This window comes from Geotrypetes seraphini, chromosome 1 (assembly GCF_902459505.1).
Source record: "Geotrypetes seraphini chromosome 1, aGeoSer1.1, whole genome shotgun sequence".
In the NCBI taxonomy this organism is placed as follows: domain Eukaryota; kingdom Metazoa; phylum Chordata; class Amphibia; order Gymnophiona; family Dermophiidae; genus Geotrypetes; species Geotrypetes seraphini.
This window is the reverse complement of record NC_047084.1, coordinates 402,418,211-402,434,020: the sequence shown is the minus strand read 5'-3', so window position 1 is coordinate 402,434,020 and position 15,810 is coordinate 402,418,211. Positions and strand designations below refer to the sequence as shown.

The following is a 15,810-nucleotide window of genomic DNA, read 5'->3' as shown; positions in this document are numbered from 1 at the left end:
TTGGTCCACCAAGAGAAGCAGTTGGAACAAGAAAAAGATTGGTCACAATGAATGCTTGGTTTAGTGCCCAGTTCAGGAAATCCTGTACCTGGCAAGGGAAAAGGAACTGCAGTGAGAGCTTGAAAAGAGGGCAACAGAAGTTACATGTAGAGAATGACACGGTGATGAAATTTATCACCATTCCTGTCCCCACAGATAACCACGGGAAACCATCTCAAGTCATTCATTAAGGAGAGAGGGACGAATCAGAGTATGAATGGGCATGAATACTGACCATCAAACCTTACATTCAAGATTTTTGGGAATTTTACCTAATTGCAACAGCTGAAGTAGCTGTTGGCCATTTGCTGGAGGAAAAGCAGTATTTTTGTTTACTGATGAAATTCTATGCTTGTGTTATTTTTGAAACAGTGGAATTGTTCTGTGTGAAACAAGGTGCTTTGAAGCTAAACACAAAGTATGGCCAGTGGCCAAGAATAATAAATCTTTATAAGAATTTTAACCTTTGGTGGAAGTTTCCTTCTTTTGTTGCTGGAAAGAGAAACCTTACCCAAAATACTGGGGTTTAATCACAGCATAGTCGTTGCCAGGCCTGAAGGGTACCCCAAGCTAAAGGGGACAAGCCAGCCCAGGTAGTCTGCTGCGCTGATCGGAGACCACGGGTTGTGACACCAGCCATCTAAGTAAGGGGGAGAGGGCGGGGGTCATCGGAGACATAGGGAGGGGAGGGTTTGCATGGTGGTGGGAGAGAGTTGGCATCTCTCCCGCTGCCGAGGGGGTATTGGGGGGGGTGTTGCTTGACGGCAGGAGTGGACATCTCTCCCATTAGGGGTATTATTAGTGTCAATGACGTGGCAGGAGAGAGTGGGCACCTCCTGTTGAACTTCAATTTTCTTTTTTAAAATTTGAATTTGCATGGGGGGGGGTTAGCAGTGTCAGGTGATTATGCAACGCGGCAGGAGAGAGTGGGAATCTCCTGCCGAACTTAAATTTGCTTTTTTAAAATTTGAATTTGCATGGGGGGGTGGTTTAGCAGTGTCAGGTGATTATGCAACGCGACAGGAGAGAGTGGGCATCTCCTGCCGAACTTCAACTTTTTGTGTATGTGTTTTTATTATTTTAATTTGCGCGAGAGGAGGGGTCTGAGCTGTCAAACTTTACTTTCCTGTCAATGCCTGAGCCAATCAGTGCCCAGGCACTGCTCAGAAAGTAAAGCAACGATAGCTCAGATCTTTTGGTAAATTTTGGCTGCAAATGTGGCACAACTAGGTTAGAGAATCACTCAGCCAATATAGAGAATCGCTCTGAGTGATGATTTTAATATTAATGACCTCGTTATACTACATTTGCATAACCGGTTTAGTGAGCATGTTAAAGGCAGATTCTAGTTTTAAGAATCTGCCCATCAAAGACTATTGTGCCACAAAGAAGAGATGGCTCCTGTTTCTGAACAAGTAATGTCTTAAAGGCTTTAAATGAAACTCTTCAGAAACAGGCAACCAGACTTCATAAGGAGATAAAGGAACCTTGTTAGTGGAAAAACTGTATGAGAAAAAGCAGAAGTAACCCACATGCTTCAGGAACTCCAGGGATTTCTGAAGAAGAGCATTCCAGTGTCCTAGGTTAAGCATATGAGAAGCATTTGGATATTAGAAGTAAAGGAGAAAGCAGCTGAGGAGGAGTTGGTACAGCAGAAAGACAAGGCTAAAGAGCTCCAATCCCAGGTCTACCAGCTGACAGACCAGAGCTGGGCCTGCCAGACCAGGTAGGAGCTACCCAAGCAGTATTTATACAACTGCAACAAGAACTGGCCAGAGTAGTGACAGTGGAGTGGTACTTTTGTATTGTACACCTCTAAAAGTTAAGTTACTCATAATTTCATATACTGTATCTGGTTTAGAGAATGACACGGGGAAAAAAATCTTTCCCTGTCACTGCTCCGGCACTGGACCTTCACCACCCCGTCCATGCAGCATCCACCCTTTCCTCTTGCCACCTCACCGCGGCCTGAGAATCTCCCTCCAGCCAAATCTATCTACCTCCCTCCCCCTTACGCTTTAGAAAAGAAACTGATGCTGGCGAAGCCTGCCTGTGCCGCCCTGCAGTCATGTGTGTGTGGGCGGAAGCTTCTCCTCTGACAATTGTCATTTTATAAACACAAATAAGACAGAGCAAGGTTCAACAAAACCCATCTCCCCTCCCTTTCACAAATATCCCCTTCACTATTGTGAAAACTGAACAAACCAAATTACAACAGAATGCTACACAGAAAAATCAAGCTAACAGAATACTTTAGTCGCACATGGTCTAATCTAATCTAATCTAATCTAATCCTTAGGTTTGTATACCGCATCATCTCCACGTTCGTAGAGCTCGGCGTGATTTACAGAGAAGAAATAGGAAGGAACTATAACAGAGGGTTAGAGGTAGAAGAGTGAAGAAAATTTAGAGGACTTGGGATGCCAAGATAAAAGAGTTTCCTTGATTCCTAATTTGGAGGGAGACTTACATTTTTGAGAAAAGCCAGGTTTTCAGATGCTTGCAGAAAACTTGGAGAGAGCTCAAGTTCCGAAGAGGGGAGGTAAGGTTGTTCCAGAGCTCAGTGATTTTGACGTGGAGGGAGGTCCCTAGCTTTACTGTGTGGGAAATGCCTTTTAGCGAGGGGGAAGGATAGTTTTAATTTGTGGGAGGATCTGGTGGTATTAGGGTTTGAGGAATTCCAAGAAAGAGGGATAAAGGGAGGGAGGATACCATGTAGGATTTTGAAAGCTAAACAGGCATTTATAGTGGACCCTGGCAACATGGTAAGAATAATGTTAAGGGACATGGTAAGAATAATGTTAAGGGAGTGCAACTAGGGCAACTGCCCCCTGGTCAGAGAGAGAGCCCTAAACTAGCTGGAAGCTAAAGCAGCACAGCCTGGACTTTGCAGTCCCCAGTTATGTCTAATACCAGCTCTAGCAGGATACATATTTCAAATCTGAAATATTCTAATCACAAAATATAAAATACAGTAAATTTACTTTTTTTCTTTTTGTTGTCTGGTAATTTTATTCTTCAAATCACATTGGTCTCAGGCTTTGGTTTTAGGTTCCTTCTGTCTTCATCGTGGCATGGCTGGATCCTGAAGGTAAAATAGTTGTATGAGGAGCTGGGGAGAAGATGCCGAGTCTGACATGAGCACAATTTTTTTTACCACAGGAGTAAGACTTTTCACTGCTCCCATGGGGCAATAAAAGGTCTTGTCCCCATTCCTGCGGTAAACCAGTTGCAAATGTCTCCATTCCTGCAGATTTACTGCGGTGACCCGCGGTTTACCACGGTAAATGGTCCCCATGTCATTCTTTAATCTGGTTTTCCTCTTATTATAGCATGTTAAACATACCTATTTCCTCTTTTTTTTCCTATACTACTTCCTATAATGTAAAACAAACAGAAAAACCCCTCTATTTTACTGTATTGAGAAGTTTGGGTCTCTTCTGCTTGGTTCTTCTTTGACTTTAGGCCCTCATCCACCTATCCCATAGCTTTCATTTCTTCTAAAGCATTCCCACAACTCTCTAACTGAACTTTCACAGCTGATTAGGGCTCATCATAATTATCTTAATTCAAATGAACTATATCATTCTATCCAGGCAATATATGTTGCATTCAGTGCAATGGTTGTGGTGCCTTCAATCTAAGGCAGACCAAGACCTACCTGTCTTCAATCTATTCTATGCATAGGGAGCTTACCAAACTGAAATAAGAACTGACTTTAATTAAAGCAGCATCCAAGACTGCACAGCATCTGACCAATATACCCCCTTCACCGCAGAGAATGAAACAATCTATACCCAAATGTTTATGTTTATATTTATTTAAAAAGCTTAATATACCACTCAGATCAGGGTAGTTTACAATAAAATATTCAACAAATGTTAATGAAAAGAACTCCATTTATTGGACAGGAAAGACCTATCACTAACATGCCTAACATAAGGACATAAGCATTGCCTCTGCTGAGTCAGACCATAGGTCCATCATGCCCAGCAGTCCGCTCACGCGGCAGCCCCCCAGGTCAATGACCTGTAAGTGATCTATTACTCTAAAGCATTGTGTACTGTATAGTAACCCTCTAATTGTATCCCTCGATCCCCTTTTCCTTCAGAAACTTGTCCAATCCCATTTTGAAACCCAAAGTCGTACTCTGCTCTACCACCTCCTCTGGAAACGCATTCCCGGTGTCCACCACCCTCTGAATGAAGAAGAACTTCCTAGCATTTGTTCTGAACCTATCTCCATTCAATTTTTTTGAGTGCCTTCTAGTTTTTGTTGCCCCCACCAGTCTGAAGAATCTGTCCCTCTCTACCTTCTCTATACCCTTCATGATCTTATAAGTTTCTATCATATCCCCTCTAAGTCTCCGTTTTTCCAGGGAAAAGAGCCCCAGCTTCTCCAGCCTCTCAGCATATGAAAGGTTTTCCATGCCCTTTATCATTTTTGTTGCTCTTCTCTGGACCCTCTCGAGTATCGCCATATCCTTCTTAAGTACGGGACCAGTACTGAACGTAGTACTCCAGATGCGGAGTACTACGCCCTATACAGTGGGAGGATAACTTCCTTGATTCTGGTAGTGATACCTTTTTTGATAATTCCCAACATTCTATTCGCCTTTTTCGAGGCCGCTGTGCATTGTGCCACTGGTTTCATTGTTATATCCACCAAAACCCCCAAGTCCTTTTCTAGGTTGCCTTCCCCCAATATCATCCCCCCCATCGTGTAGTTGTACATTCACTCTTAATAAACGTTTATAAACCATTGTAAAATTATTCTTAAAATACCCTAATAATCATTCCCCTCATATTGGTTCACACCTCTAAAGCCTTTTGTCTTGAGGCTTCGAGCATTGTGAGGTTGCAGCTATTTTGAACCTCTTCAGACTGGCAGTGCTCTAGCACAGTGTTTTTCAACCTTTTTACACCCATGGACCGGCAGAAATAAAAAGAATTATTTTGTGAACTGGCAAACTACTAGGACTTTAAAATTTAAAAACCCCGTTTACGCCCCATCTCCGTGAGCTCGGTCCCCGCAAACCATCTGATCCTATCTGCACAAGCCGCAGTTATGATTTTATATTGAACATATTTTATTAAAGTATAAAAAGAAACAATATTCTGAACAATTGTGATTTTATAAATAGAAATATACAGAGCACAGACCAACAAAACCCCTGTCTCCCCATCCCTTCACAAATATCCCCTCTACTATCAAGAAAACTGAACAAGCCAAGTTATTATAGAACTAGTCTTATAGCCCGTTACATTAAGGGGTGCTAGAATATATGTGTGTGTGTGTGTCTTTATTTCTTTCTCTCTCTCTCCTTAGTCGCTTTCTTTCTTTCTTTTTCCTTGGCTGTCCATCACCACCCCTTGCCTGCTCCCCCTGTCCATTCTCCCTTCCTTTTACCTCTCCTGTGTCCACCACCACCCCTTCACTGCTATCCTTATGCAGCAGCAGCCCTTCTCCCTTTGTTTTACCTCCCCCCTGTCCAGCAGCACCTCTTTCCTTCTCCCCCTGTCCAACATTAGGCTTCCGTTCTTTTTCTTCACCCCTCCCTGTCCATCAGTACCTCTTTCCTTCTCCCCCTGTCCAGCAGTAGGTGTCCCTTCCTTTTTCTCCCCCCTCCTCCTTCTTATCCCTATGATACACTTACCTTGCTCTGCCCCTGATCAGAGGTTCCCGACAGCCGCCCAGTTGCACCCATTGGAAAAGTTCCCTCTGCCGCATCCCGCACCCCTCCTGACGCGACTCCCGCTGTCTTTCTTTCTGTCTGTCTCTGTCCCTGGCCCCCTTTGTCTGTCTGTCTTTCTGTGTATCTCCCTGCCCCTGTGTCTTTTCTTTCTGTCTCCCTTCCTCCCATTGTCTGTCTGTCTGTCCAAAGCAGCATTCCCTCCCCCCACACCAGTTTCCTGTGCAGCAGCATTAGCGTTTCCTCTAACCCCCTTTCCCTTCCCGCGGTCCCGACTACAAACCTGGTGATTCCAGCAGCGTGTGCAGCAGTCTCCACACGCTGCTTCGGGTCCTTCTACTGCCCTGATTTACTCTGGCACGTCCCTGATGACATCATCAGAGACGCGGCAGAGCAAATCAGGGCAGTAGAAGGACCCGAAGCAGCGTGTGAAGACTGCTGCACACGCTGCTGGAATTGCCAGGTTTGTAGTCGGGCCCGCGGGAAGGGAAGGGGCGGCAAAGGACTCGGGTCCCGGGCGGCGGGGTCAGTTTAAGAGCCGGGGTGGAAAGTTGCTGGGCTCCTCGGTGGGGGCGCTGAGCGGCCACGATCCCTCTCCTCCGAGACCCCCCCCCCCCCCGCTGGAGGAGCGGAGATCGGCGGCTGGCTGCGGTACCCGGCTTGTGGAGGCGATCGGCGGCTGGTGGCGTAGTAGGCGCGCATGCGCACTCTTGTGGCCACATCCCGACGGAACAGGGAGCACAGCTTTAGAGTGTGCATGCGCGCTTACCATTTTATTATTATAGATGCTACATAGAAATATCATGCTAATAGAATACTGCAGTGCCCAGTTATGTCTCTAGCAGGATATATATTTCAAATCTGATATATTCTAATGACAAGATCTGCAAAGGGACCTAACGACGCTAGAAGAATGGGCCAAAAAATGGCAAATGAACTTTAATGTAGGGAAATGCAAGGTCATGCATGTAGGGAAAAAGAACCCGATGTTCAGCTACAAAATGGGAGGATCACTGCTAGGGGTAAGTAACCTTGAAAGAGACCTGGGAGTGATGGTGGACACGTCTTTAAAGGCGTCGGCACAGTGCGCCACAGCCTCAAGAAAAGCAAACAAAATGTTGGGTATCATTAAGAAGGGTATCACGACCAGGACAAAGGAGGTCATCCTGCCACTGTATCGTGCAATGGTGCGACCGCATCTGGAGTACTGTGTCCAATATTGGTCGCCGTACCTCAAAAAGGACATGGCGGTACTTGAGGGAGTCCAGAGAAGAGCAACTAAACTGATAAGAGGTATGGAAAACCTCTCATATACTGACAGACTGAAAAAGCTGGGGCTGTTCTCCCTGGAAAAGCGGAGACTTAGAGGAGACATGATAGAAACCTTCAAGATCCTGAAGGGTATAGAAAAAGTAGACAGGGACAGATTTTTCAGATTACGGGGAACCACAAGTACAAGGGGGCACTCGGAAAAATTAAAAGGAGACAGGTTTAAAACAAATGCCAGAAAGTTCTTTTTCACCCAGAGGGTGGTGGACACATGGAACGCGCTCCCGGAGGCTGTGATAGGCCGGAGCACGTTACAAGGCTTCAAAGAAGGTTTGGATAGGTTCCTAGAGGATAAAGGAATTGAAGGGTACAGATAAGAGTAGCGGTAGGTTATAGGGATAGTCTGGGACCATTGCTCAGGCAATGGGCCTGATGGGCCGCCGCGGGAGCGGACCGCTGGGCGAGATGGACCTCTGGTCTGCCTCAGCGGAGGCAACTTCTTATGTTCTTATGTTCTTAAATAAAATTATTTTTTTCTACCTTTTGTTTTCTCTGGTTTCTGCTTTCATCTTCTTTTCACTCTTTTCCTTCCAGCGTCTGCCCTGTCTCTTCAATCCAGCATCTGCGTGTTCCATCCAATGTCTGCCCTCTCCCCCTTCCATATGTATCTGACTTCTTTCTATGCCCCTCTCCCCTGTCCATACAGCCTGTGCCTCCTCTCTCCTTTTTACATCATTCATTCCAGCTTCACTGCCTTCTTAATTTTTATCTCTCCTACACCAGATCTAGCATCTTTATCCCTCTCTCATTTCTCTGCTGCCCCCTTTCCAGCATCAATGTCTCTCTACTTTCTCATTCCTCTCTCTCCCCTTTCCCTCATCTGATCTCTCCATTCCACCCTGACACCCTTCCCCTCCTTTAATCTCCCTGCCAGCTGTTTCCTTCCTTTTTTCTTTCTCCCTTCCCTCCTTCCTTTTTTCCTTCTTCCTTCCCTCCTCCCTCTATCCAACATTAACTATCTTCCCATCCCTTTCCCTCCTCCCCTCCCAGCAGCATCTCTCTTTCTTCTCCCTACTCTCTTCCCATCCCTTTCCCTCCTCCTCTCCCAGCAGCATCGCTCCTTCTAACTCCCTCCAAGTCCAGTAACAGCTCTCCCTTTATCCAGCAGCTTCCCAGCATCCTACAGTGGCTTCCTCCCCTTCCAGAAGCTCTCAGTACTTGCCTGCAGGAAGTTGCCGATAAATCACTGCCCTGGCAAGTAGGAGAGCTGGTGGGAGGGGAGACAGCCATTGTGAAGGCTCCCCAGGATCTTGCTCGCACACGCTGACCATCTCCCTCCACCTGCACCTGTATCTGCAGCTCTCTCCGTTCTAGTTGAAACTTCCCCACGACCCTCTTCAACAACTCGGCAGGGGCGGCGATCAAGACAGGCTGCCGACTTCGGGACCTTCACTCTCTGAGTCCCGCCTATTTTGTTTCAACTTCCTGTTTCCTAACAGGCGAGACTCACAAAGGGAAGGCCCTGATGTCGGCAGTCTGTCTTGATCGCCTGAGGCTGGGAGGAACAGCAGTCGGCAGGAACCGCAGTTGAGAGGAACCGCAGTCGGCAGGAAATTTAACTGCCGACTTGATCTCGCTGGCCCTGCGCAGACTGGCAGAAATTTTCTGCGGACCGGCGGTTGAAGAACAGTGCTCTAGCAGCATCAGAGGCAAGAAAGAGTTGGGCTCTTTCCTGCTCCTGAAGAAGCCACTAGACAACCAGGTATGACACGAGGGTGGGGGTGGGGAGTCAGCATCGGGGTTGCATCAAGGGGTAGTCGGGGAGAAATGGTTGGTTTGGGGAGAGATGGCAGGATGGATGGCAGGCAAAATGGAGGAAGGAGGCAGCAGAGAACTCTGGGGAAGCAGGCTGAGTCCTGCTGTCCCTGCACCTCCTTTGCTTCACTCTTGCCAGCCGTCTTCAATGGGTGAGAGTCAGCAACAGCCATTGCTACAGGCTGCCTGCTGGTAACCCAGAAGCCTTTCCTCTGCCGCAGTTACAATTTCCTATTTCTGCCCGGGTAAGACATGCAAAACACACCACCCACTGCTGTCTGACCCATTGAAGCCCACCGACGGAGAGTGAAAAGAGGCAGGTGCAGGAACCACGGGAGCCCAGCTTGCTCCCCCGACACCAGCAAGAGAGTTAGCTGTAAGTGTGGTGGGGAAGGGATAGGAAGGAAACTGCAAAGGGGTAGAGAGGGATGAGAAAGTTACAGGAGAGGGAGAAAGACTGCAAGGAGAGGGGCAAGAGAGGGAGAAATGTTGGGGAACAGGGTTGTATGGGGAAAGAGGGAAGAATATTAAAAATTATGGTGGAAAGGAGGAAGGGAGAGATATTTAACCCAGGGCACAAAAGTGGGGAAGAGAGATGGTGGATAGTGGGAGAGAGGCAGAAATGATGAACATGGCAGAGAAAGAGAGAGAATGCTGCATTGGGGAAGGGAGAAGAGATTTTGGACCAAGGGTGCTAGGGAGGGGGTCCTGGGAATGCGGTTCCACACGGGTCTGAACCGGGTATTTCTTCCAGAATCCAGAAAATTTAAACTCAGGAGTACGATTCGGGACATGTTAGCGGTCTCAGCCCCTATGCCCTGGCAGTACCTACAGGTGTTGGGTCTCATGGGGGCAACTATAGATGCAATTCTGTGGGCGAGAGCTCGCCTACGTCCTCTTCAGTTTTCACTTCTGATGTGGTGGAATACCCAGAGAGATGTGCTAAGGGTGAAGCTGCCTTGTTTGGCAGCAGTGCGCAGAAGTATGTTGTGGTGGTTGAACCCGGTCACTTTGAACAAAGGGCTCCCTTGTGGGATTTGGACTGGGTGATCCTGACCACGGGCGCGATTCTCTCCAGCTGGGGTGCAGTTTGCATGTCGGTCCCAGTCCAGAGCCACTGGACGGTGTGGGAAAGCAGATGGTCCATCAATTGACTGGAGCTGCGAGCGATCCAGTTAGCTCTACTGAGATTTCAAGGGTGTCTCTGCCTATGATAGGGTGAGTGCTGCACCGGGTGTCCTCTCACAGGGGTCTGGTGATCCTTGTGGCTCCGAACTGGCCCGGGAGACCTTGGTACGCAGACCTTGTGAGGTTGTCCTCAGTGAGGGGTCTGCGTCTTCCTTGCCATTGGAGGTTGCTCTTGCAGGGGCCAATTATACTTCAAGATCCAGACCGCTTTGGTCTTACGGCCTTGCGCTTGAGCAGGCAGCCTTGATGGCCAGGGGTTATTCCTCTGCAGTTATCGCCACACTCCTGCAGAGCAAGTGGAAAACGTGACAGCCTGGAGGTGTTTTCAGCCTACACGACAGCCTGGAGGTGTTTTCAGGCTTGGTGGATGGGGGTTCAGGTGACTCATGTTTTCGACTTCCTGCAGGTTGGCCTTAGGAAGGGTCTGGTGGTCTCTTTACGTGTTCAGATTGCGGGACTCTTCTGTTTAGGTCCCTCTTCGTTCAGGTGTTCTCTGGCTTCTCACCCAGATGTTGTCTGGTTCTTGAGGGGGGCCGGGAGGCCTCCCTTGTGACTGCCTTGCCTGTTGTGGAACCTGAATTTTTTCCTAAGCTCTCTGACTTGTCCATCCTATGAGCCCCTGGATGGGTCTCTCTGTAAGATCTTACCATTAAGACCGTCTTCCTGGTGGCGAGTGTCAGAGCTTCAGGCTTTGTCGTGCAGAGATCCTTTTCTTCACATCATGGAGTCTGCAGTAATTTTGAGGACTGAAGCCCACTTTTCTAGGGGGTTTGAAATATGCTCTTTCTAATGAGACTGATTTATAAGAGTTTCTGAAAGGTATTTTTCTGTAAAAGCAGGCTGAAAATACCCTATTTTTGGCCTTTTTACACAAATTAGCAACTTTACACTTAATTTGTAAACTAATGGAAAGAGCTTGGAGGTTGAAATTGTACTTTTGAAAACAACGTTGTACTGAGACATTATGCGCCAAATTTCGCATTTATTACTCAATTATTGTGGGAGCTAAGTAATGTCAAACTTTGACTTTTTTTGGAGCACTAATTTTTTCGGCCAAGTTTACTGTAATTCAGCCATTCACTCAGTGCTCGACAAAAATTATTATTGGTAGCACTGAATAGAGCTCCAAAAGTTGTGCAGGGTAGCTAAGTTTCAGTTTTTTTGGAAACATAGCCCGTGAGATATTGTGTCTCAGAGTTGTCAGAATGTCACTGTCGTACTGTATGTCATTGCAGTATGGGGTCAAACAAATGGCTATATCTCCACGAATATTCCACAGGCGAAACTAAAACTTCACCAAAGTTCGTTTGATACATGTGGGACTTTGTGAATAAAGTTTTATCAAAATCCGTGATGGTTATGCAGGGAACCCTTGATCACTTGACATGGAATAACCCTATGAGATTAATTGGGAGCCAGTTGAATGAGGAAGATATGTGCTTTAGGAAGGATACTGTAAGTAATTTGTTGATTTAAGTTACAGCTGAGTGTTGGATTAAAAATAGATAGCTAAAGTTAAGTAAAAGGCTTAATGGGAAAGCTGCTGTGGGAGAGCTATGCAGAGATCTAGCTCTGGCAGAAAAGCCAAGCCAAAGAGGCCTGGGAGCCGGAACAGTTCTAAGGCTGAGGGCTTTTCATAGTAGGCTAGGAGGGAAAGAAGTTAGGTCCCTGCCCAGGTGTATAAGGGTGGTGGTTCAAAAGTGCAAACATTCTTGCTTTTCTTTTTCCCTTTTTTCCAATGTCAAGTAAAAGCCATAGAATACTTCAAACCCGTCAGATGGGGAACTTTGGCTATCTAGACTAGGGTAGATAGGTTCTGTTCCCACTAAGCCTGGGAGTATTGCAGAGGGGTCAGTGGTGGATTATTGATATAATAGAAGGCGTGGAGAATTTCCTTAGAGTAGAGTTGAAAGGGATTACATAAGTGCTAGAATGAGAAAGAAACTCATAGCCGCTAAGATGGGAGTTTAAGCCCACGAGCCTTGTGGGCAAGTCAAAAAAAAGGTCAGTGGCCCAAGTCACCTGACTAAGGAAACTGGAGAAGTTAGCCTATGGAGGTTGCTGTTTTGGGACTGATTTTTTCTAAGAATATTGCTATATTTTGGGTTGACTGTGTTTGAGTGATGTCACTGACATGGTCATGGACTTTAATTGTCTCAGAGATATACCTGGTGTACTCTAAACCAGGCAAATAAACCCAGTGGGAAAGTCTGGCCTAGATTCAGTGACTGAGTTTTAATATTGCACTCTAGTTCAATCAGACCACACCAGGTTCGCTCAGCCTGGCACCTGTGTTGGGGTTGTATAGGTTTGGCAGATCGCCCAGCTCATTACCTGACAAAAGATATAGGGTGAAGATATAGTATGTAAGTAATATATCTGAGTGAAGATATAGAGGGGCATAATCGAAAAAAACGTCTAAGTCCGTTTTTGCCTAAGTCACAAATCGTCCAAAGTCAGACACAGCTTAGGACACATTTTCGAAAAATACGCCCAAAATATATATATATATATATTTTTTTCCGAAAATCGTCTCACTATATGTCCAGCCGTCTGATCGTCCGGGCTGCTAAATTGTCATTCTTTCATCCAAATATTCATCAAAAACACCTAGAATAAGCCCTGTTGGACGTGGGAGGGGTTAGCAATTGCATCAGAGGGAATGTGCTACCGAGGTGGAGCTACAGCCGGCCGCGAACCTCAGCAGGCTGCTTTGTTGAAGAGGAGCAGCAGCGGTGGCAGGAACCATGGATGGAGGGAGGGTAATAACAGGAGGGGGGAAACGGCCACAGAGCAGGCAGGCATGGCACAACAGAGGGAGAGGGAAAGGGGACTGCTTTGGGGGGAGGGGTGTGCTGGGGGAAGACAGCAGTCATGGGGGGAATAAAAGGGGGCCACGGAGTAGTCAGGCATGGCATAACAGGGGGCCAGGGGGAGAGGGAAAGGGGGCTGCTTTGGGGGGAGGGGTGTGCTGAGGGCAGACAGCAATCATGGGGGAACAAAAGAGGGCCATGGAACAGGCAGGCATGGCAAAACAGGGGGCCAGCGAAGAGGACAGAGGAGGGGCGGGACCACGGCAGAGGGATGACATCTCCGGAGGCCTATGGCAACCTGCAAGGCTCGCTAAAGTACCCACGATCCTTTCTGCTGGTTGCTTTCTGCAGAAATCGGGTAAAGGGAGGCGCAAAAGCCTTGGATTCGGGCTATGAGAAGGGAAGTTCCCGGGCCATGACTCCAAGGCCGGGAGCACCATCCTCATGGCTTGCACCTGGGCCCCCCCCCTCCTCCCTTTGGTACGCCACTCTCTACTAGGTCTATGTTTGGATTTTCAGTGACATTACCTGGATAATGATACTTAAAATCTGGACAGGCTGGTTTGGAACAATCTGGATAGTGATTGGGTGGTCCAGAGGTGCAGGAGCTTCAACAAAGTTTGCATTTATACAGTTGGCAGCATTATTCAGTCCAGTAATCAGGAAATAGCCTAGATAAATTTAGAACAGTAAAATGGATGTTCTAACTTTATCTGGTTACTTAAAATGGGTACCAGTCTGAATATTACCAGTACCTGAATAAGTAGCAGTGACAAGTTATATTCAGATATTCAGTACTGCCCAATATCCAGATATTGGTGCTGAATATCCAAGTATAAAAATCTGTAGAGGTCAGGTGTTACAAAAATACTGACCACTTTGGACTCAGTATTATCCACTCAAAAAGTAGGAAAGACAAAAAAATCTTACATTAGTTCTTCATTTTTTAATTTACAATATGTTCTCTGTTCTGATTTAACATTTCAAACAAAATGCAGAGTATATACAGAAGAAAAAGAAAAAATAATGCTACCTCAAAGTTTACTTTTTCAAAAACTTCCAGTGAATGTATGTTGTCAAGACTTTCTCCTTCTAGGCAACGAGTTAGATCACGACACCACATAAGCTGAGAAATGGTTAAAATAACCTACAAAATTGAATAAAAAACAAACTTAATCATAAAATTTGCAAATATTTTAAGCAATAAATTAAAATAAAAAGTTTGTGATGTTTACCTGAGAAGGGTTTCCATCTATTGCCCATTCTACCCTAGGTTTATTCTGATAATCAGCAATAGCAGCTTTGCTTAAACGTCTGAGAGAACTGAACATAGCTTCTTCCACCTTGCCAAGCCAGTCTTCCACATTCCCTCTTGCCTTAAGACCTTTTCCCAAACTAACCTACAAAATATAATTACATCAGTAATGGTCAGACCTTTATAGTACTTTATGCAAGGATTTTTTTTTTTTTAGAATTCATTACAAAAATGCAGGTGTTCTATATATGAATATTTGATACAAAATGATTTATTAATACAATAGCTATAGTGCCCACATCATTGAGCCAAGCAAATGTGTTCAACTTTGTGTTTACTTTGGGGGCATCGGGTAGGGAAGTCACGCTGGCAGTGTGGAGAGTTGGACCAAGGAGGCATTAACATTGTGTTCATGAAGAGCTAGCTAAACTAAAGGTGGACAAAATGATGGCACCAGATTGTGTATCCAAGGGTACTGAAGGAACTTAGTGAAGTTCTGGCAGCTCTACTGTCTAACCTTTACCATGCTTCTCTAGAGTCAGGATTGGTACCAGAGAACTGGAGAAGGTTGGATGTGGTCCCTCTGCACAAAAGTAAAAGTAAGAAGAGGTAGGGAACTAAAGGCATGTAAGTCTGACTTTTCTGTAAGTAAATTAATGGGAATGCTTTTAAAACAGAGAATAGTGAAGTTTCCAGAATCCAGTGGTTTACAGGACCCAAGGCAGCATGGATTCACTAGAGGCAGGTCTTGTCAGACAAATCTGATTGATATCTTTGACTGGGTGAGCAGAAAATTGGAAAGAGGGAGAACACTAGATATGGTGTATTTAGATTTTAGCAAAGCCTTTGTCAGTGGTTCCATTTAGGTGTCACAGTTTATGTCCCAAAGTGACAAACTGGGTCAGGAACTGGTTGAATGGAAGGCAACAGAGGGTCAATGAAGATCGCTCAGAGGAAAGAGACTGTGGTTGAAGAGCACTGCGATATTCAGAAACAAATGGTTAATCATTCTCAGGAGTTTAGAAAGAAAACAAACAAAAGTGCCTTTTCATTCATGGCCTATGTAGAGGAATTATTGTATCAGACAAGAAAATACTGACTCGAACACTCAGTGCCATCAGTTGTCCAAAGACTTAGATGAGGCACAAATTAATATATCCTTGCTAAGAACCCAAATTGTTCAAGATACAAATTCTTTTTTATCCTATATAATAAAACGCTAGACGCGCATGCGCACACAGACCTGCGTGATCTGTAATCCCTGATCCGTGTTCCATAGGTCCGTGGCTAAGATAATGTGTGGTCTTGCCGGCTCTGGCTCTCTTTCCCTTCACGGGTTATTTGTACGTTCAACCGGCTCCCTTACAGTGGCGGCGGTGGCTCCTCTCTCGAATCTATGGCTATGCTACTGCCTTGAAGCGAAATTCCTTCTCACATAACCTGCTCCATGCATGACAAAACACAGAGTCGAGCTGTGTTGCTTTAAGATCAACCCATGCAGCCGGGGAGCGAGAGATAAGCCTCCACTGCCGCTTGGAACTTTAAAAGAAACATACTCTGCAAGCCACTTGGGGGAGGGGGGCTCAAGGGATGAAGTTCCCCTCCAAAATTGGGTGACGGGGTCAAAAGCGCACGATACAAAAGTGCGCCGACAACCGAGTGCGGCCGCGCCTTTGTCTCGCACACTTTTGACCCGTCACACAATTTTGGAGGGGAACTTCATCCCTTGAGCCCCCCCT

General features: G+C 46.1%; 1 protein-coding gene across 1 annotated transcript in view; it reads right to left on the bottom strand.

Moving 5' to 3' along the window:
* LOC117347325 (dynein heavy chain 6, axonemal-like) overlaps positions 1-15,810 on the bottom strand; it is a 2,502,256-nt gene that overhangs the window by 1,495,575 nt on the left and 990,871 nt on the right. The window contains 2 exon segments of the mRNA XM_033918113.1: positions 13,850-13,963; positions 14,052-14,216. Coding sequence (XP_033774004.1) covers positions 13,850-13,963; positions 14,052-14,216 — 279 coding nt within the window.